Raw genomic sequence first — 21,181 nt, 5'->3', positions numbered from 1 at the left:
AGTTTTGTTAATTTTTACGTGAGGAAAGTTCTCCATATGCTGTTAACTGTAGGACAATGTAGCAGAAAAACACGAGCAGGTTAACAATAAATAAAACGAAAGTTGGATATACGATTTATATATGATATATGATAATATGATTTAAAAAAAATGCTGTTCCGGTACCAGCTAAACTTCCTGATCAGACTGGTGTAATTACTGTTCAGGTGTGGCCGAATACTCTAATGAGCAGATTTGATTGACATCTCTTGACTATGCCAGTCATGTTTTTGCCCTTTGCCCTTTGTCTCCCTGCCAGCTTGTTTTCACCCCTACTTGGAATGACAATGATAAATGAAACAGACGTGCAACAAGTAGGTACAAGCTACCTGCCCATCACTCTCATCCATTACACAGAGGATCCTCCGAGACACAGAATGTGGAATATTGTGTGCTGTAAGGGGCTTGGTGGAGCATGGGAAATTTTAGCGTATAATACCGTGAGCAAGCATGCAGGATTGATCTAATCGCTCATGCTTTTACTTCCTCCTGGTTTATGTGGATAGAAATGCCCATCCGGGAGCAGAGCAGTGACCCTGTTTTCCTGCCCCTCCTCACCCAGATGCTGCTATCCATCCGAATCCAACTTATCGTAAGAACAAAAATTCAGCTTTTCTGCAGCGTTCAGCGTTATTAAACGTTTAGGGATCTACACAGGTCACATGCAGTGGTTATTCCTGTGTATAATATGAGGAGAAAGTGGGTCAATCTAATGTTGTTTCAGCCTGGTTTGAGTTGAAGAGGAAACCCTGAAGCTCACGTACAGGGATTTTGGGAACGTAACATACAAGTGTGTGTGTGTGCGTGTGTGTTTGTGTCTTTAAGGAGGGGAAGGGTCTGTTTGTTTCCCTTCGGAAACAGCTCTGTGGGATTGTGGGAATATCAGATGTGCTCGTAGTTGGCATTTGGCAAATGATGACATTTCCTGTGCCCAGCTCTTGGCATGTGTCCAAGTGCAGAGCCAAGCAAAATATAGTACTTACTGTGTTTGAATGAAATTATTTACACAGAATGTGTGACTCTGCTGGTTTTGTTTACAATTACTATATATGCGCATCATGTTTTTTTTTGTTCTTCTTTACACCTTTTATTCATATTTTGCTTGCTCTGGCTAATTCCATAACGTGGCCAGTTAGCATCTGCATCACTGTATTGTATGGCTTTGGTTTGATGTGACCAAGTGGGTGACCACATGAGTTCATTTTGGTGTACTTCAAAGAAATGCCTTGATGTACACTATATGGCCAAAAGTATGTGGACACCTGACCGTAACACTCGTATGAGATTGTTGAACATCCCATTTCAGATTTAGTTTTGTCTTTACTGTTATAATAACCACCACTCTTCTGGGAAAGCTTTCCACCGGCTTTGGGAGCATGGCTGTAGGGATTTGTTCCCATTCAGCTAGTTATCTAGTCAGTGAGTTCAGTGAACATTAGTGAGATCAGGTGCTGATGTTAGGTGATGAGGCCTGGTGTGTAGTCCACATTCCAGTTCATCCCAAAGGTGTTCAGTGGGGTTGAGGTCAGGACTACAATTACAGGCTACTCGAGGTCTTCAAGAGCAACTTTGGCACACCATATCTTCATGGATCTTGCTTTGTGCACAGGGAAGTTGTCATGCTGGAACACAGAGTTTGTGGGTAGTGTTTGATTTATTTCCCTCGTAATGACTGGGAATCTTGCTTGAAACTCTGGTCTGCACTATTTTTTTTTTTTTATCTCCATGCTTTTGTCCTTGCTCGGCTCACGTGGTACCTGAGTTAGTACGATAACCAAATTCAGCACGGGTACTTAGGTATGGCATGGCTCGCTTGGTGGTAGGAGTAATGACAGTGCGGAGGATTATGGGTAATTTGAACCGATCTGGTGGAAAAGTGGCATTTGTTTCACACAGCTAATTCCTTTTCTAATGTGGGAGTTTACACATTTCTGCACATATATGCACACCTACACACGTACACGCTTGTACACGCGCACACACACACACACACATTCATACACAGACGTGTGCAGCGGAAAATTGTATGTCAGTGAGCTTCCCTCAGAATGTTCTCAAGTGGGCAATAAATATACACACATGTGCGCACACACACATACACACAGCAGATCCTTATGGGCACTCTTTTTTTTGTGTCTGAACCTTGAGTGAAATTATATTGGTCATATGCTGCATTACATCAGTTCTACAATGCAATTATATTACACCTATGTAGTGAGCACCTACTGTATCTACAGGATGCCTCAGATACAACTTACAAAACTTGATGCCGTTTTAATTGCACACCAAATCTAATAATAATTTGATATAGTATATTACTGTTAATTTATTATTTTGAAAACATCTACCGTATTGTCACACACTGGGATGGTTGGGCTTGGATAGAGGATGCGAGGCGGTCTGAGGAAAAGACTCAAACTATCTTCAACCATGAGTCTGGCTCTGTACTTGCTCTTCAGGTACACCAGCACTGTGAAACCAGCCGCACAGAGATAGGTTGATGAGAATGGGAGAGTTCTTTTCAGTGCCATGCCATTCAGTTCTTGGTATTTGGCATGCACGGATATCAAAACATCCACCAGTGGCTTCTCTGTGTACCTCTGTGTACAATCGTTCAAAATAAAAGTTTTCCTACGACCCCCCGTAGGGTCGGGACCCCCGGGTTAAGAACTGCTTATATAAAGCAAGGAAATCAAAGGTTAGCATAGGGAAAGAGAGAGAGAGAGAGGGTGTGAGAGCGAGCGAGCGAGCGAGAGAGAGAGAGAGAGAGAGAGAGAGTGAAAGAGAGAGTGAAAGAGGGAGAGAGAGAGAGGGTGTGAGAGCGAGCGAGAGAGAGAGAGAGAGAGAGAGAGAGAGAGAGAGAGAGAGGGTGTGAGCGAGCGAAAGAGGGAGAGAGAGAGGGTGTGAGAGCGAGAGAGAGAGCGAGAGGGAGGGAGTGAAAGAGGAAGAGAGAGAGAGAGTTAGTGATAGTGAGAGTCAGTGACTATGGTAAAGAGAGGGAAAGTGTGTGGCTGTATGTGTGTCAGAGAGAGAGCAAGCAATGGAGAGAAATACCGGGTTAAGAACTGCTTATATAAAGCAAGGAGATCAAAGGATAGCATGTACTGTATAAGTGTGTGAGTGTGTGTGTGCTGCTTTTGTGGTTTTGGTTTGTTGTTCAGCATCTCTGAAACAGGTGCGAGTGGGTTGCAGTGGCACACTTTCTTCTGTCTAGAAGCTTTACAACACACTGTAACGTGATCTACTAACAACGCCCAACCATCTACGTCCTACTCCCTCCGATTACTTTTCCAATCTACACCCCGGTGTGCGGGAGTGCGTGCGTGAGTGAATACATCCTGTAAGACGCTTGTTTTAAGGCGCGCAGATCTCTTGTGGGGCGAGTGGCAATCTACTCGGCCATGCAGGACCCGGGTGTCCTCTGTGTGCTGAAGGAGGGAACAGAGAGAGAGGGAGTGAGAGAGAGAAAGAGAGAGAGAGAGAGCATGAAAGAGAGGGAAAGAGAGGGAGTGAAATATAGGGGAGAGAGAGGGATTGAAAGAGAGGGAGAGAGAGGGATTGAAAGAGAGGGAGGGAGAGGGATTGAAAGTGAGGGAGAGAGAGGGATTGAAAGAGAGGGAAAGAGAGGGAGAGAGAGTGTGTGAAAGAGAGAGTGAGAGAGAGAGCGAGAGGGAATGGGAGTGAAATATGGGGGAGAGAGGGGGGGTTGAAAGAGAGGGGGAGAGAGAGGGAAAGAAAGAGAGAGAGCGTGAAAGAGAGGGAAAGAGAGAGGGAGTGAAAGAGAGGGAAAGAGAGAGGGAGTGAAAGAGAGGGAGAGAGAGTGTGAAAGAGAGAGCGAGAGGGAGTGGGAGTGAAATATGGGGGGGGAGAGAAAGAGGGATTGAAAGAGAGGGAGAGAGAGAAAGGAATTAAAAGAGGGGGAGAGAAAGAGGGAGTGAAAGAGAGAGAGAGAGTGTGTGAAGGAGAGAAAGAGAGAGTGAGAAAGAGAGGGAGTGAAGGAGAGAGAGAGTGTGTGTGTGTGTGAAGGAGGGGGAGAGAGGGAGAGAGAGAGACAGAGAGACAGAGAGGGAGTGAAGGAGAGAGAGAGAGAGGGAGTGAAGGAGAGAGAGAGAGATCCAAAAGGAGTCCAAAGAAGAGGAAAGGTGAACAGAGCTTGAGAGAGATGGTAGTAGACAGGGAGGATACAAAGTGACGGAGGATAAAAAACTGCTGCAGATGCATGAAGGTCTCTCTCTCTCTCTCTCTCTCTCTCTCTCTCTCTCTCTCTCTCTCTCTCTCTCTCAGACAGACACTCATAGTTTTTCCAGATGTACTACGAGAAGCATTCCATTTGTTTGACAAGATAGTAAAATGAATAAAATACCATCGTGAAGTCATTTATTTAGAATCGCTCTGTGTGCTGCTTCTCTATCCTGCTAGATTTTGTCTTGGCGCTTTCATCTAACATTCACTCGATGCATTTTACTCAGCAGTATGAAAGAGGGAAATGTAATCTCAACCGTTCGTGAGTGCTGCTTTGGTAGATAGTCTTTATTTTCGCCGTCTTATTGCTGCATGCTATGAGGCATATTGTGCTCTGCACTTCATGAGCCCTCTCTGTCTATTAGCCCCTGATTTCATTTCCATTTTAGGTTGAGGATTATAAAACAAATGCCTGGCTGCCTTCTTTTATTGTAATAAAAATGTCTCTATTCTTTTGTCTAAGACACTTCATTGTCTGTGGAGGTTTTTTTTTTTTTTTTGTTTTTTTTGCTTTAGGCAGTTAAATAAAGAAACTCTGCCCAATAAGTGCTGTAATCTTTTGGCGGTCTTCCACATTCTTTTTTCCCCCTCCTCTGGCTGGTGCTTGTGTTGTTCCCATCTCCATTGAGCAGAGGAAAAGTCTGTTTGAGGGATTTCAGAGAGGGAGAGGGAGTGAGAGAGAGAGAGAGAGAGTGAGGGAGTGAGAGAGTGAGGGAGTGAGAGAGAGAGTGAGGGAGTGAAAGAGAGAGGGGGGAGTGAGAGAGAGAGGGGGGAGTGAAGGGGGGGTGAGAGTGAGAGGGAGTGAAGGGGGGAGAGAGAGAGTGAGAGGGAGCGAAAGTAAGAGTGAGAGGGAGTGAAAGAGAGTGAGAGAGGGAAAGAGAGAGGGGGAGTGAAGGAGAGGGAGAGAGAGGGAGTGAAAGGGAGAGAGAGGGAGTGAAAGAGAGAGAGAGGGAGTGAAAGAGAGAGAGGGAGTGAAAGAGAGAGAGGGGGAGTGAAGGGGAGAGGGAGTGAGAGGGAGTGAGAGAGAGTGAGAGAGAGTGAGAGGGAGTGCGAGAGAGTGAAAGAGAGGGAGTGAAAGAGAGGGGGAGAGAGAGATTGAGAGGGAGCGAAAGTAAGAGTGAGAGGGAGTGAAAGAGAGAGTGAGAGGGAAAGAGAGAGGGGGAGTGAAGGAGAGGGAGAGAGAGAGGGAGTGAAAGAGAGAGAGAGGGAGTGAAAGAGAGAGGGGGAGTGAAGGAGAGGGAGAGAGAGGGAGTGAAAGAGAGAGAGAGGGAGTGAAAGAGAGAGAGAGGGAGTGAAAGAGAGAGAGGGGGAGTGAAGGGGAGAGGGAGTGAGAGGGAGTGAGAGGGAGTGAGAGGGAGTGCGAGAGAGTGAAAGAGAGGGAGTGAAAGAGAGTGAAAGAGGGAGAGTGAGCGAGAGATTTAATGATAATGAGTGAGTGACAGTGATGGAGGAAGTGTGGTAAAGAGAGGGAAAGTGTCTGAGCTGTGTGTGTGTCTGAGCTCTCTCACACACACACTTTCCCTCTCTTTACCACACTTCCTCCATCACAGCAAGCAGTGGAGAGAAACACAGAGAATGACCGAGAGAGATGCGAAGACTGATCAGAGTGATGGTATGATTCAGAGAGAATGGCATTGCATGTTTCTCCATTATATAGCAAGAGACGGAGAGAGAGGAAGAATGACAGAGATAGATAAAGAGATAAAGAGATAAAGAGAATGACAGGAAACCACTTATTCAAATGAAGGTACAAGTGAAAATAACTGTGTGTGTGAGCCAAAATGTTCCCTTCTAGGTTACTGATGTTACGGTTAGGGAGAGGTGTAGCTGCATTAGTAGTTATAACAATGGAAGGTCTCACAAGGATAGCAAGACACGTGTGACAGTGAAGGAAAAGAGAGCCACATGCTGACATGTTAAAGTGAGAACAGACTGTAAACTCATTACGGAAGAAGAGGAAGGACAGGTGATGCCACACACATGACAAGTTTAGGAAGGTCACGCAGGTCACTCAAAAGGTCAAACAGCAGTAAGACAGTGTGACTGAAGAGCTTTAGTTGTTCATTAGCGGAGCATTTTCGAGATTATTACACAAGTGCATATTTAAGTTTCCAAACATATGCAAATTAAAGTCATGTGTGGGTATAGATGACCCAGTGATATGGAAGGGTGAACAAATAGACCTCAATCCAAAGAATTTAAACGTATTTGAGTTCTAGCAAATAGAATGAGTCTTGTCAGTGTTTGTTAGATGCCAAAAAGAGGCAATAGGAACAAAAGACGAATGCTGAAATTTGTGGAATATAAGCAAACACACATTTCAGTTTATAATGTTTTGTGTGTCCAGGCATTCTCTGTGCCAAGTCAGTTCCTCTAATGTCATAAATATTGTTAAATCCCTTATAGGGCTGCAGCTAACGATTATTTTCATAATCGATTAGTTGGCCGATTATGTTTCGGTTGATCAGTTAATCGGACGAGGAGGGCAAACTTTCAGTGCCATTTTTTCATTTATTTAAAATAAAATCCATAAACTGAGTGTTACAAATATAAACTTCACAATAAAACATTATACAACTGTTTGTCCAATTATATAAGACTGAAGAGAACCCAACACACACACACACACACACACACACACACACACACACACACACACACACACACACCAGAATATATATTATTCATTTAGGACTGTAGTTTAATTCTGTGCTTTTTGTGCATCCATTAAAAAAAATAATAATGCATGCATACTTATATATAATATAAACTAATATATAAGTTTTTATTATATAATAGTATTTACGCATTGCTTTTTATAAAAGGTATCGCTGACATAAACAGTAAACTGAAGAAAGTCACTGTCGGTGTCTCTGGGTGTTAGGCTAAAGCTGGCTGCGTCGCATTACGTGCGTATACGTCATGTGCCACTGACTAGGAAGCGGCTTATACTTCTGGTTAGTAAAAAAACCCGCTCGTGTTCCATTTGAGACGATGTTACCCTTCTAAAATTCATACACTAGACGGTAGTGCATAGTGTAAGTGTATAGTATGTCATTTGGGACACAACTTTAGTATTTAGTCTCCGAGGCATGTTTTCGGAACAGAAGTAACGTAGAGAGTAAATGTACCCCGTGTCGCGCGCAGAACGACTCATCCATAATGAGATTCGTTGACCGCAATTTTCATACTCGATTATTGTCGATTTTATCGATTAGTTGTTGCAGCTCTAATCGCTTACATGGTTACCTTCATTACTTACACAGCAGTCACACAGTATCACATGGAGGAAAAAAAGTTAGCTATTCTCCAAAGCTAACTACTCTGATGAAAAAAACTACAGTAGAAACCCTCACAGCATTTGTAATGGTTTTAATGGTTATAATGGGAATTGTATTGGTTTGAATGGAAACTGTAATGGTCCTTGTGTTAATCTCTACTGGTAATTTGTTGCCTTCCATTGGTGACATGTTATGCGTAGAGGATACCATTAAGGACCTATAATTGTAATGGTTGGCTGATGGTTTGTAATGGTATTTGTAGTGGACATCATTAGAATTTCTGTGATGGTTTCTGTTGGTTTTTTTTATTTATTTTTTATCTTCAGCGGGGTAGCTTGTGTTCGTTTGCTCTTAAATAAGCTAGCTAGCACTGCAACAAGAAGCTTCTGTTGAAGTATGTTCGCTACACATTAATGGGTAGCTAATCAATAGCGCCATGAAATAAAGCATCAGATTTGGCTAACTGTCCAACGTAAATAGCTATCGAACCTGACAGTGACCTGATAGCTAAACATGAATAGCTAAATAGCTATCTAACCTGATAGTTAGCCCGTGTTAAATAAGCTGAAAGGCTAGCACTGTACTACCTAAGCATGTCCTACATAACTTAGCTAGCTAGCTTGCTACTGTAGCTCAGCACTGGACCTCGATCTTCTCTATCATGGTGTTCACTATACTATCCAGACACAGTTTATGTAAGATGCGTTCCATTTTCTAAACTCATGCGGTTTGTGTCAAGCTTAAAGCCTTCAATCCTTTAGCTTGATCTTTTGCCCAAAATGGCCATTGGTGGTCAAACATCTGAGAGTTTGTTTGTGTTAAGGGCTGGATCTCGGCTCTGTACGAGTGAGCGAGCATGCTGAAAGGGAAAAAACGTCGGGTAGAAAAGGCTTTCTGAGCTCTTGTTGCAAACAATTCTGTCATCCCAGTATACATGGAGAGGAAACCGTGGCTCTATCCTGATTCAGATCACTCCGCAAAGGGCACATACACCACACACCACACACCACACACACACACACACACACACACACACACACACCACACACCACACACACACACACACACACACCACACACCACACACACACACACCACACACACACACACACAAAATCTCTCCCTCTTTCTCTCTCTAATGATTTCCATATGTTCCTCTTATGGGTGTTGCAGTGGTGTATGTTGCGTGGTGGTGTGTATATTGCGGCCGGACCCTGACTGCGAGCAGCTTGGTGTGTCACGGGTGGAGAGGCACTGACGTGCAGGAACACTCGGCCAGGAGGGATGACCTTCTAATAGAAAACAAAACTGCTTACGTGTGTGTGTGTGAGGGCGAGAGGCGAGAGTGTTTGAGTGAGATGTTTGTACTAAAGGGATCAGCACTGTTGTCCAAAAGGTCATCACTGTTCGTTCACATTTTTCTTATCTGTTTTTTCCCGAGCAGGAGAAGGAGGGAAAGCGGCTGTTCAGCAGTTTCGCATGGATCTCCCTTGTGACTTGCGTGCAGTAAAAATAGTTGATGCATTAAGATTAAATTGGCATGCACAAACATTTGTGCACACACAGTGGCCCTTATTCATCAAAGTCCTGTACAGTCAAATCTGGTCTGCAGATTTCACACACACTTTCCTTATTCAGCAGTTTCATCTTTGGCATATCTGTACGATCAAACTTATGTCTGGTCAGAGTGTGTGTATATTAGAGCACAATGTTTTAACATCCTGAAAAATGTTCAAAAGTTGTATTAATGAAGTTATAAGCAGTAACCATAAAAATGGCAGGTAATGTCACTAATTGCAATTGTGCATGTGGGGATCTTGTACAAAAATATAGGTAATATACAGTGCCCTCCACTAATATTGGCAAAGATATACGGATAAAAATAACATGTAATAGGCAATGCTGGGCTAACTATTCAAAAAATGCAGTTCGCTAAAGGTAGATAGCAGCCACATAACTTCAGTGATCAGTGAACTCTACTGTACACGTACATGATGAAAATGAGATGTTCTTCTTTAAAGTTTACTATGTACAAGCTGCTTCATTTAAAAGTAGCAACACAACCACCTTGCTACCAGAAAGCCTATTTAGGCAAACTAGCTAGCTAAGAACTTTTCCTAGTGATGCTACTACCTTATGTTCATGGGTACCAATCCAAACGACTGAGCTGCAGTCAATCAGTCAGTCGTACGGTGCCAGCTTTAATCATTCCCAGTTTTACATAGGAGAAGTTGATCCTGTGAGAATCTACGTTGAACTACGTTTTGGCAGCGATAGCTGTTCACATTTACACCTTACTCACTGTACACGAGCTACAAAAGAAAAAAAAATAATGACACCCCGTGAGTGAGTCCAGGCTCCAGAGATCAGGACAAGCATGTAGCCTAATTGTTGTAATGTGAACAATGTGCTACTCATTTACGTTCAAAACAAAAACATTAGTCATCATCCAAGCATCATGGTCCAGAGCTCCTCGGTCTCTTTTTGTTTGTTTGGTTATGCGTGATCTTTTATGTTAATTCAGCCTGACTCTGATTGTGGGCCGCTATGCGCCAATGGAGAAGCCAAAGACTGCTGTTTCTCTTGCCGTGTCTTGTTTCTTCAGGATGTCATGCCACTTTTGAAGTCGCAGGCTGTCTGAGTCTGACCGTCCCCACCAGTCTCGCAAGGCCTGCAGAGAACAGATGTAAATGCCCCATGATCCCTAGGGAAGGGGCTTGCAAAAGGTTTCAAATAAACAAGAATAATCCGCCCAATGACTAGAAATAGACTTAGTTATCTATTTTGTTGTTTCTATTTTTTTCTATTATTTCTGTTGTATAGGTATTTATGGACATTCTTTTCCTTCTTTGATGTTACTCTTCCTTCGTATGCTGCTGTGTCAATTTTTAATTTCCCCTATGGGGGGGTCATTAAAGGTACATCTTATTGTATCTTTATTTTGTCACAGAAATTACCACAAAATCAAGTAAACTCTGCAGAATTCGGAGGAGCTTGCAATTTTTCAAGCTTCAAGATTTTCCGCAGAGTTAGGCTAAGACGCATCACGTGACCTCATCACAACGTGCGTTCAGCCAAAGCCATCTTTGATTCACGTGTGTCGAACTTGAGTAAAAAAGGTCTCGTTTACCAACAAAGATCGCTGTGAAAGACCGTGCAAAGCAATTTTGTGCATTTGCAATTTCGCCAATTCAGGTAGTTTTCCGGAAAACAAAGTACAAAAACACTCCGCAAATTGTATTGCGAATTTTGAAAAAAGCTGCAACGTAATCGAGCGTCTCTGGCCGCAGCAATCGCGATAAAACTCGGCGAAATCCTGTATGGACTGACAAATCGAAGATCTTTTCACTTGCTATTATTTGTGCAGTATATTTATAGCTTATACACTTGCTATATGGTAGCATGAACATTGAGGCAAAGCTGAGACGTTGCCATAAATAAGCCCCGGTGAGTCATGGCAGCAATTCAGCCTTTAAAAGATATTAGCCCATACATATCTGACAGGCTGGTTTTGTTTAACATTGATCATAACTAGCACAGCATTCCAGACCATATTGTTCTGCCCTTAATTGGAGGTATGATGCAAAAGGAGTTGTTCCATGCTAAACCATGACCCTCTGTGCTGAGCTTCAAGGCCACAGCTCAGAGACTTCTCAAGAGCATATATGTCTAAGCTCTACCAAGCATGCTCATACAATACATCGTCTTGTCGCCATGTCGTTTCTCCACGAGAGGAGCATGCCATCTTGTAAAGTCCTGTTGTAAGTGTTTAAGAGAGGGTCAATGCGGCCATGTAAGGAGAGAGAGTGCGACAGAGTTGATGTGACCGTGAGGCTATAGAGGAGGACAAATGGGCCAGAGATTCTCGCTAATAAAGAGGGAGTGTGGAGTACGAGTGGGAGACACTATTGGATGCCTGCCTCCCTACACGTCTACACTCTCCTCTTATTTATTGGTATCTATATCAATTAGTGACATGGGAGTTGCAGCAAGAAAAACATCACTTGTGTTTATGCTTGTTGCGCAAAGTCACTAGGCGGTGTTATCTCATCTCATCCTTGCTTTCGATAACCCACATGGTGGGTTTTCTGTTCTCCTTGGGCCCATTTGGCATTGAAACAACTTCAGAATTTTCTGTCCAGCACATGTGCTTTCCAGCGATAAGCAGTAAACAGATCCTGTGTATATCAAAGGCAGATTGGGACCTTCACTGTACTTGAGCTATGAGTATGATTGTCATGTAGCACATGGCCAGAGTGTATCAATGTGTACTTAGTGGATGCAATTCAAGGTGACTGGTCGAACTAGGACTAACTAGAAATAGCAAGAGTTAACCAGACAGACGAATCTCGAAGAAGATTCACTACATATCTGAGCGGCCCATCAGTTTTGGCGAGATCAACGACGTGTTTACGTGGCAGCTATTTTTTTTTTTCTGCCTCATGTGAGCCGAACATTCAGTAAGCCAGTTATGAGCGCTCTTCTGTGGTGAAAACTGGTTCCTTTATTATAATTCATAGGCTACTCTGCAACAACACATGCGCATGGCAAGCTAGGCTATCTACAATCTGTTACAGGTTGTTAATACACTAATCAAACCCAGTTTTACTACAGTCTCAGAGATATTTCTTGCGGAATCGTTTATTTCACATCCTGACACTTTGAAAGCAGTAAATCATAAATCCCAAGAATCTGTTTTTCCTCTATCTTGACTTACAACAAAAAGGCAGATGTTTCATATTGGGCAAATTGAAGTGTCCTCAAGTCCTCCATCTGATTAGTAAACATCACATTGCTTCACTTCTCATTCTCCTCACATAAAGTAGAACTAACCCTGTAATATCACTTGGCCCCGCCTACTTTACTTTGCTCACTGGATGAGTGAAAGCCCTCGTTAAAAAACGCCACAGTGCATATGCGTTTCTGATGTTCCCTGTGTGCTTTCTTGTGTTCCAGGTCCACTGTCTCGTAGCCCATGTGAGTTATTACCTGTGGGTGAAAGTCACCCTGTGCAGGCCATGCAGATGAGCTACACAGCTGTATCAGGCTGCGCGAGCCGTGGAACCACCAGCCTCCCCCAGGAGGTTCACATCATCAACCTGCGCATCAGCAACACCGAGGAACCGAGAGAGAAACCTGAGGTGAGATTGTTGTAAAGGAGAACATTCTAGGTGAAGGCCTCCAGCTTCTTACACCCGCTCTGTGGAAGTTTTCGAGACAAACAGTGAAGCCACGTCAGTAATGACTGCATTCACACAGTTTAACAGCAAGTTAGAGATTAAATAAAGATTACAGGATACATTTCTTACACTTCCTTACTGACACTTCCTTACTGTATGGCACTAAAAGCTTCCTGTGAAGCTTCCTGTGAAGCTCCCTGCAGAGGTGTCGGGAGGGATTCTTTATCTGCCTCTATGACAGAGCTGGGATTCAGTCTCCAGTTGGTTGAATCTATCAGTAATACATGCAGCTGGCTAGCACAGTACTAAACTAGACCCTAAGATTCCTTTAAGCAAGATTCGCTTCATAAATTCAGTCCAAGGAGGCAAACTTTGGACACTCTCGGTCGATTGACTACGTTTGGATTGCGGAAAATGGTATCGATGAAATTTTTTATCTAAACTGTTTGTTAATACATAACAAACATATTTTAGTGGAAAAAACCCCCCCAACAGTTCTGTGTATCTTAGGAATCAAAGCTATGTGAATGAAATTCATCATTTCGCTCTGAAAAGATCAGTCCCTTCAGGATTCTGCAATTTTGCGATTGCAGAAATGAATGCAAAATCAAGAAAACTCCTGCAATTTTTCAGAATTACTGCAGATTTTCTGCAGGTTTGGACCAAGATGAGTCATGTGACCTCATCACAATGCACGTTCAGCCAAACCCCTCTTTGATTCACGCGCATCAAACATGAGTACAGCTAAAAGGTCTCATTTACCAACAAGCGACAATGCCAACGACTGTGCACAACAGTTTCGTGCAGTTGCAATTTTGCCAATTCAAGTCGTTTTCCACGAAAAAGGTGCTCACAATCTCCGCAAGTTGCATCACAGATTTTGGAAAGAAGCACAGCAAAAATCAAGCATTTTTGAAAAAAAAGAAACAAAAAAACATCATCTGAAACTCAGAAATCCTGTACGGACCGAAAGATCCGTCCATTAGTTCAGTTCATCAGAAGCACGTGCCATATCGATGTACTATAGATGAACTACATTCGGCACCCGTGTACTTCCAATTTGTTAAATCCTCTCAACCCTGTCTGGACCAGCACAGACCACTGACATGATGAAAGGTGCAAAGCACAACAGTTCGTGATTATACCACTTTAAATTGCACCGATACATAAGTGAAATGGGTAAAATGGCCAACAAGTGTATCGACCAGATCGGTGGAGTTACCGAATAAACTGAAAACTCAATGAATTTCACATTAATTCACACACTGCAGTCGTTTTCCTTTGAGTCTAGACCCTTCTTTCTTCTGTTTCTAAATTGAGAAATACATCGTTTGAATATGTGGAACATATAGAAGTTTCTAAGCTGTCTTTTTGTAATTCTTTAAAAAATATATTATTTATTTATTTATTTTAGAATATATCTTAATAATAAGATTGGTGTGTAGTGAGAGCTTGAAGAACCAGCTTATTCAGCTTTAACTGGCTCTGATGGAGTGGAATGAAAACATGTTCTGGGCACTGCAGTCTGGCTGGGTTGTTAATAAACCGTCGGATGGTTTGTGTGAAAGGGGAGGTTGGAGAAACAGAATGAGGCGGGTGTGTGATCTCACTGCGACTATCAGATGAATTGATGTTGTAATCGCTGGACGGCCTTGTTGGCAGAGAGCTGTGCTGACTCGAGCTGTTTCTGAAGGAATGGCATTATTTTTTGTGTTTCCGTTGTTCTGCTGGGCCTGCAATTTGAGCCTGTCCTCGTGCACACACACACGCGCGCACACACACACACCGACACACACACACACACACACACACACACCACCATCACTACTAGTTGTCTAAAGGTATGAGCAATGATTATACAGAGGAAAAAGTATAGGCTAGATAAAAGAAAGACTCGTCATCAACTTTCCTGTGTGCACACATCCCAAGAATAACAGCGGCAGGCCTCGAGTGAGGGGGCTCACATTTGGTGGTTTTGTTTAGCGGAAGGGGGGGGGGGGGGGAGAAGAGGAGGAAAAAGGAGTGTATATCTTGGCGAAATGGCTGCGGTTGTTAGGCACTATCAGCCACGCGGATCGAGGAGAGCCCTTTAATGTGCCGGAGTGCTGTGGGCCCTATGCTATTGAAACACGATATCAAACCCTGCTTGCACACATAATCACTGCACAGTGTGGTCTCTATTAATATGAGCAGTGAGATTTCTGCATTAGCAGACGACACGCTGCTCACACAGGCCGAAACGGATTACTGAAAATAAAGCGGTGCTGTCATGACAACCAGGGTCCCAATCATCACCTCTTGACCGCCGCCGTGTGTATTCAATCCTCTTGTAGGGAGTTTATTTACCCTAACTTGGGGAGAAAGATTTATGATTGGTTAGGTGAGAAAAGCAGTGAAATGGAGTAGAGGTGGAATTTGAGTTTTTTTCTTTCTTTCTGCAATTAAGAACGGCTACAGTAGTTTTATAGAAGTTAATGTGTGATACCAATATTTCATGTTTTGTGGTTATCATACTAGATCATATTTGTTCAGTCCTGAGCTCGGGTTTCTGTCCAGGCAGAGTTCCACGTGTTCTCCCTGTGTCCACAAGGATTTCCTGCCAAATACATGCCAGTAGGTGGATTGCCCCTAGGTGTGAATGAGTGAATGCATGATGCCCAGCGATGGACTGACATCCCATCCCACCTCACGCCCATGATAAGCTCTGGATCCACTGTGACCGTGAGCAGGATAAAGCGGTTACTGAAGCAGAATAGGATACAGGAATCTTATTTTAAAAAAAAATAGTTATAGAAGACTTTCAGTAGTTCGCTAGCTAAAAATGCTCTCTGCTTGCTACTAACTGCTGTGCAGACAAGCATAGCTCACTGTGCTAACCTTTTCTTTTGGACCTGAAAATTCTTCTTTTGGGAAGGACATCAATCAAACGACAGTTTTAATGAACTCATATTTTATTGAAATATTTAATGAATTTTTTTTTACAAGGTACATTTACGTTTATTCATTTAGCAGATGCTTTTGTCCAAAGATACTTACAAATGAGGAAATACAAGCAAAGCGATATATCAAGCAGAGAACAATAGAAGTAGTGCTACCATACAAGATCTTTTCATTGAGTTCTAGAGGAGCAAAGTGCACAGATTCGAGCTGTAATAGCCAGTGTAAGTGCAGATTTATTTATTTATTCATTTTTTGAGTGGGGTCAAGTTAGGGGTTAGTTAAGTGTTCACGGAAGAGGTGGGTCTTTAGCCGTTTTTTGAAGATAGTGACGGATTCTGCGGTCCGGATTGAGGTTAGGAAGGTCATTCCACCACTGAGGGACGGTCACTTTGAAGGTTCTGGAAATGGACCACATGCCTCGCTGAGTAGGTACTGCCAGGTATCTGTCATTAACTAGAGAGAACATAAACCTCATGTAGGGTGTTGAGAGATGGAGGGGGGTGGGGTGATTTAGCAGTATGATTTAGCAGTATGCGACCGGTTTGCGTGGTCCATGCCATGACTCGTTGGTTTGATTCTAGAAAAACCTTTTAATGTGATTAGTCTTTGGTTTTGGTTGGCAATGGAAAACATTATCTTCCCTCTTCTTATGATTCCCCTGTGGTGTATTTGTGTTTGTAGCTTGGCAACGAGCCTACGGTTTTCCTCGCTGCGTATCACAAGGTCTGCAAATCACTTAGCAATTGAGGCAAACACTTGAACAAAAGCCAGTTCTCAGTTTACTTAGTGCATATCAGAGGAGGTATATCAGAGTTTAAACAGCGATCTGTCTCTTTCCATTACTCTGGTGTACTGTATGATTTGTGGAGCTTTCATTTAGTGAAGAAACTAAATATAACTGGAAATTGAACATAAAAAATATCGGCAGACTGTAAGACACGAGAACCGTTGTCGAATCAACAAAAACCCTCTACCTGATACCATTTCGAACCAAGAAGTGCATTCAAAAAGTCTTTTGTTCCAAGATATGATGTGTGAAATATATATTTAAAGCTGATGACATTTTAATAAAAGGAAATAATACAAATAATCTTAAAAGTCCTAATAAAAATAATAGGACAGGCAGAGAAGCCATGCCTTCATAAGTGGGACTCCATAAGCACCACTCCTTCTTCACTGAGAACGAATGATGGAGAAGAGACATGTCCGTCCATGGGACTGACGGCATGAAGACCAGACGTCCTTCACGATGAGTGAACGATACAGAAGCCTCACATCCTTCCATGGGACAGATGGGCATAGAGGCCACGCCTCCATCGCTGGAAATGACAGGCACAGTAACAATTAATAATATTTTTAGACACAATTGCAACTGTGATAATCACATGAGAGCTGTCACCACTTCAAGTATAAAGGCTGAACACAAACCCCCCACACCTGATATCAGGCCAATTCAAGCCATGTGTTTTCCATATAAGGCCCTATTGCCATTTATATCATTGTTTTGTAGGAAAGAACTCTCAGCACACTGTGTACAGTAGGGATTATGGTATGCTAGTGCTCTTCTCCATGTGAGTTTTGTCTACACACACCGACAGATAAGGCCGTTCCACTCAGCGTGTGCCAAGCCTCAGGTATTTGTTAGACTGTGATACCTCCAAGCCAATTATTGTGCTTTTTGATGGGAAAGACTGATTGGGAAACTAAATAACAAATGCCTGGGGAGTGTCCCTTAGTGTACACATACACATGCAGAGATTTAATCTAAGCCTATCATGTGATCATGGACATTTGAAAATAGAAGCTTCCTCAGCAATACACGCACAAATATATAAGCAACATATTCAAGCACACACAATATGTGAAGCTGTGGGAGACCTAGGTGATTCTAGGAAGTGTTGGAGGCCCCAGGCAGGAAAATATAAGGGGCCTTCCTGGTCTATATTATCCTTCACTATCGTAGGGCTGGCGGTTCGATTCCCGGCCCACGTGACTCCACATGCCGAAGTGTCCTTGGGCAAGACACTGAACCCCGAGTTGCTCCCGATGGCAAGTTAGCACCTCGCATGGCAGCTCTGCTACCACTGGTGTGTGAGTGTGTGTGTGAATGAGACACAGTGTAAAGCGCTTTGGATAAAAGTGAGCCATTTACCATTTATTTACCATTCAGTACCATGGACTGACTATAGGATAAGTTTACTGTTAGCATTATATTCAACATGCTAGATGTAGTGCTAGATCAAGCTTCCCCATTTAGATAAACAGCTATTACATGAACAACGTTGGTAATGTGTTGACGTTTATATTTTGCATACACTTCAGAAGATCAAGATATCAATACAGTTTTGAGTAAAATGACCGATACAACAAGAAAGCTAGGTGAAGAAATGGTTATTATCTTGTGATGAGATTATCTCCACCACTACCCACAGGTCTGTATACTTGTTTCCTCTTCTTGTTTTAAAAATAGCTTGGTCAAAATTTGAATGTACACAATGTACTCTTGTTAATAGGCCAAGATGTGTCCAAAGTTTGCTTTAGTTTGGACAGAAGCAGCCATTTTGAAGCTGGAATCACTTTATTCCCCAACACTTAAGCCATTATTACTTAGCACAAGCATCAGCCTCAGGCAGGAAGAGTCATCTACAGTCTAAAGGTGGATTTCTACTGCATTATGAAACCTTATGGTATTACCTGGCCAAACAACATCGACTGAGTGGGGTTGTACATGATTACGTATGCATGAAGCTATAAGCTTCTTTTACTTAGCTTCAACTTTAAACTGATTAAGCAAATTTTGGACAGCAAACTTATCTTTGCTGTCCTAGTATATTTGGGGCAAGGGTAAAGTTTCATCTATGGCCAAACTGTTCGTTCAAGGCCTTTTGTAGCTGGGGGTTTCCGTTCCAAATCAAGTTTTCTATTCACGTATACTGATTCTGCTTCTGGACCCCTGGCAACTGGGGTTAAGGTTAAACACAATAGTCTCCCCAAGGAGGCCAGTGACCTCTCCTGACTGAACACTGCTGGGATATTGTGAAATTCTCAGAAGGCACAAATTCCATTAATTCTGTTTGTCACATTAGTCTCAGTTCATGTTGTTATAGTTTGACGTTTTCCGTAGCATTGTCTCGCTAAATGGACAGATCGCATGCCACAAGCGATTTCCTTCCTCTGGGGGCTGATGACCCAGACCATACTTGCATGTCATGTGACCGTGTTTGTTCTTGACACGTTCGACTGTGGTTGTGCGGCTGGGCTTTACATAATATTATTTGTGGTTTTACACGGTTTCCTCCTCCGTCTCTGACTGTTTGTTTTGGGATGAGTTCAGGGGTTCCTCTCCATTCCTCTTCTGGGCATTCGCTCACTGCAGTGACATTACAGTTATTAATTCATTCTTTCATCCAGAACAACTTACACCAAAGACACATTCCCTACGAGTATAGCTGAGTAGTCTGCAGTCCCGGGATTGCATTGAGCGTAGATTCATGTAGAACCACATAGAGAATTACCATACGAGCATTGCGTGTTTAAAGTGGATATTCTTATAGTGCACTTTGTGACATGGTACTTACGATGTGATGGTGAAACTCTGCTCCATCATGAATCAGAGCCAAAGGATTCCAAGCATCATTTGCCTTTGTGGTCATCTGAAGGTCAGGGTGGAATCAGAGATGGAGCTGAAGGTCAGGGTGGAATCAGAGATGGAGCTGAAGGTCAGGGTGGAATCAGAGATGGAGCTGAAGGTCAGGGTGGAATCAGAGATGGAGCTGAAGGTCTGGGTGGAATCAGAGATGGAGCTGAAGGTCTGGGTGGAATCAGAGATGGAGCTGAAGGTCAGGGTGGAATCAGAGATGGAGCTGAAGGTCAGGGTGGAATCAGAGATGGAGCTGAAGGTCTGGGTGGAATCAGAGATGGAGCTGAAGGTCTGGGTGGAATCAGAGATGGAGCTGAAGGTCAGGGTGGAATCAGAGATGGAGCTGAAGGTCAGGGTGGAATCAGAGATGGAGCTGAAGGTCTGGGTGGAATCAGAGATGGAGCTGAAGGTCTGGGTGGAATCAGAGATGGAGCTGAAGGTCAGGGTGGAATCAGAGATGGAGCTGAAGGTCAAGGGGGAATGAGGGATGAAGCTGAAGGTCTGGGTGGAATGAGGGATGAAGCTGAAGGTCGGGGTGGAATGAGGGATGAAGCTGAAGGTCGGGGTGGAGTCGGAGATGGAGCTGAAGGTCAGGGTGGAATGAGGGATGAAGCTGAAGGTCGGGGTGGAATGAGGGATGGAGCTGAAGGTCGGGGTGGAATGAGGGATGAAGCTGAAGGTCGGGGTGGAGTCGGAGATGGAGCTGAAGGTCAGGGTGGAATGAGGGATGAAGCTGAAGGTCGGGGTGGAATGAGGGATGGAGCTGAAGGTCGGGGTGGAATGAGGGATGAAGCTGAAGGTCGGGGTGGAATGAGGGATGGAGCTGAAGGTCGGGGTGGAATGAGGGATGGAGCTGAAGGTCGGGGTGGAATGAGGGATGAAGCTGAAGGTCGGGGTGGAATGAGGGATGGAGCTGAAGGTCGGGGTGGAATGAGGGATGAAGCTGAAGGTGGGGTGGAATGAGGGATGGAGCTGAAGGTCAGGGTGGAATGAGGGATGAAGCTGAAGGTCGGGGTGGAATGAGGGATGGAGCTGAAGGTCAGGGTGGAATGAGGGATGAAGCTGAAGGTCGGGGTGGAATGAGGGATGGAGCTGAAGGTCGGGGTGGAATGAGGGATGGAGCTGAAGGTTGGGGTGGAATGAGGGATGGAGGTAAATGTCAGGTCTTCTAATCTCTCAAGGACATGTGGGAAATTGAGCTATGGGCCTTGGCATTAATGCCACCTACCTGAGACAGGCACAGATGTGGCCATCTGGACGGACACACACACACACACACACACACACACACTGCAAACTCATATCAGATAGACTTGAACTTGTACACACACACACACACACACACACACACACACACACTCACACTGTCCTTTGGTACTGTGTGTACCTCCTAAAACCAGGGTTGAGTTTCGTGAGTCCAGACGCCGCTGGCCTTTAGTAACAGATGCAGCAGATCCTTCAGGAGGTAAACAGTTCAGTGCCATGCTGATCTGATTTAATGCCTCCAAAGCCAAGGCCGAAAGCCTAGACGAGGCTATAGGGTTACCGGCCGTCTCCAGGGCCGATCCACTCACTAATTTACTCGAACCCATGACCTAATCAGCCCTGTGCTACTGAAACACACAGCTGGCGGAACTTAACAGAGACATTTTGATCGTTTTAAATGCTGGTTCGGTTCTGAATATGTAGCAATAGCTACCGAGTAAGCGGATTATGTAGCGTGCAATAAAAGCTGTTTTATTAATCACATCTCCCACAGTGCTACATTACTGAATGAGATGTCGGCCTCTTTTTGGATTAGCGGGAGCTTTATGAATTACCAGTGCTCGACCAGTTCGCGGGATGTGTTTTCTTATCTTG

General features: G+C 43.7%; 1 protein-coding gene across 2 annotated transcripts in view; it reads left to right on the top strand.

Annotated features, from left to right (window-relative positions):
* Positions 1-21,181, top strand: part of tgfbr3 (transforming growth factor, beta receptor III) — a 120,986-nt gene that overhangs the window by 25,352 nt on the left and 74,453 nt on the right. For both annotated transcript variants that reach the window (XM_053636861.1, XM_053636860.1), the window contains exon 3: positions 12,518-12,702. In XM_053636861.1, the coding sequence (XP_053492836.1) occupies positions 12,518-12,702 (185 nt within the window). The remainder of the gene's footprint in view (positions 1-12,517; positions 12,703-21,181) is intronic.

This window comes from Ictalurus furcatus, chromosome 11 (assembly GCF_023375685.1).
Source record: "Ictalurus furcatus strain D&B chromosome 11, Billie_1.0, whole genome shotgun sequence".
In the NCBI taxonomy this organism is placed as follows: Eukaryota; Metazoa; Chordata; class Actinopteri; order Siluriformes; family Ictaluridae; genus Ictalurus; species Ictalurus furcatus.
This window is presented reverse-complemented; position numbering and strand designations above follow the sequence as displayed.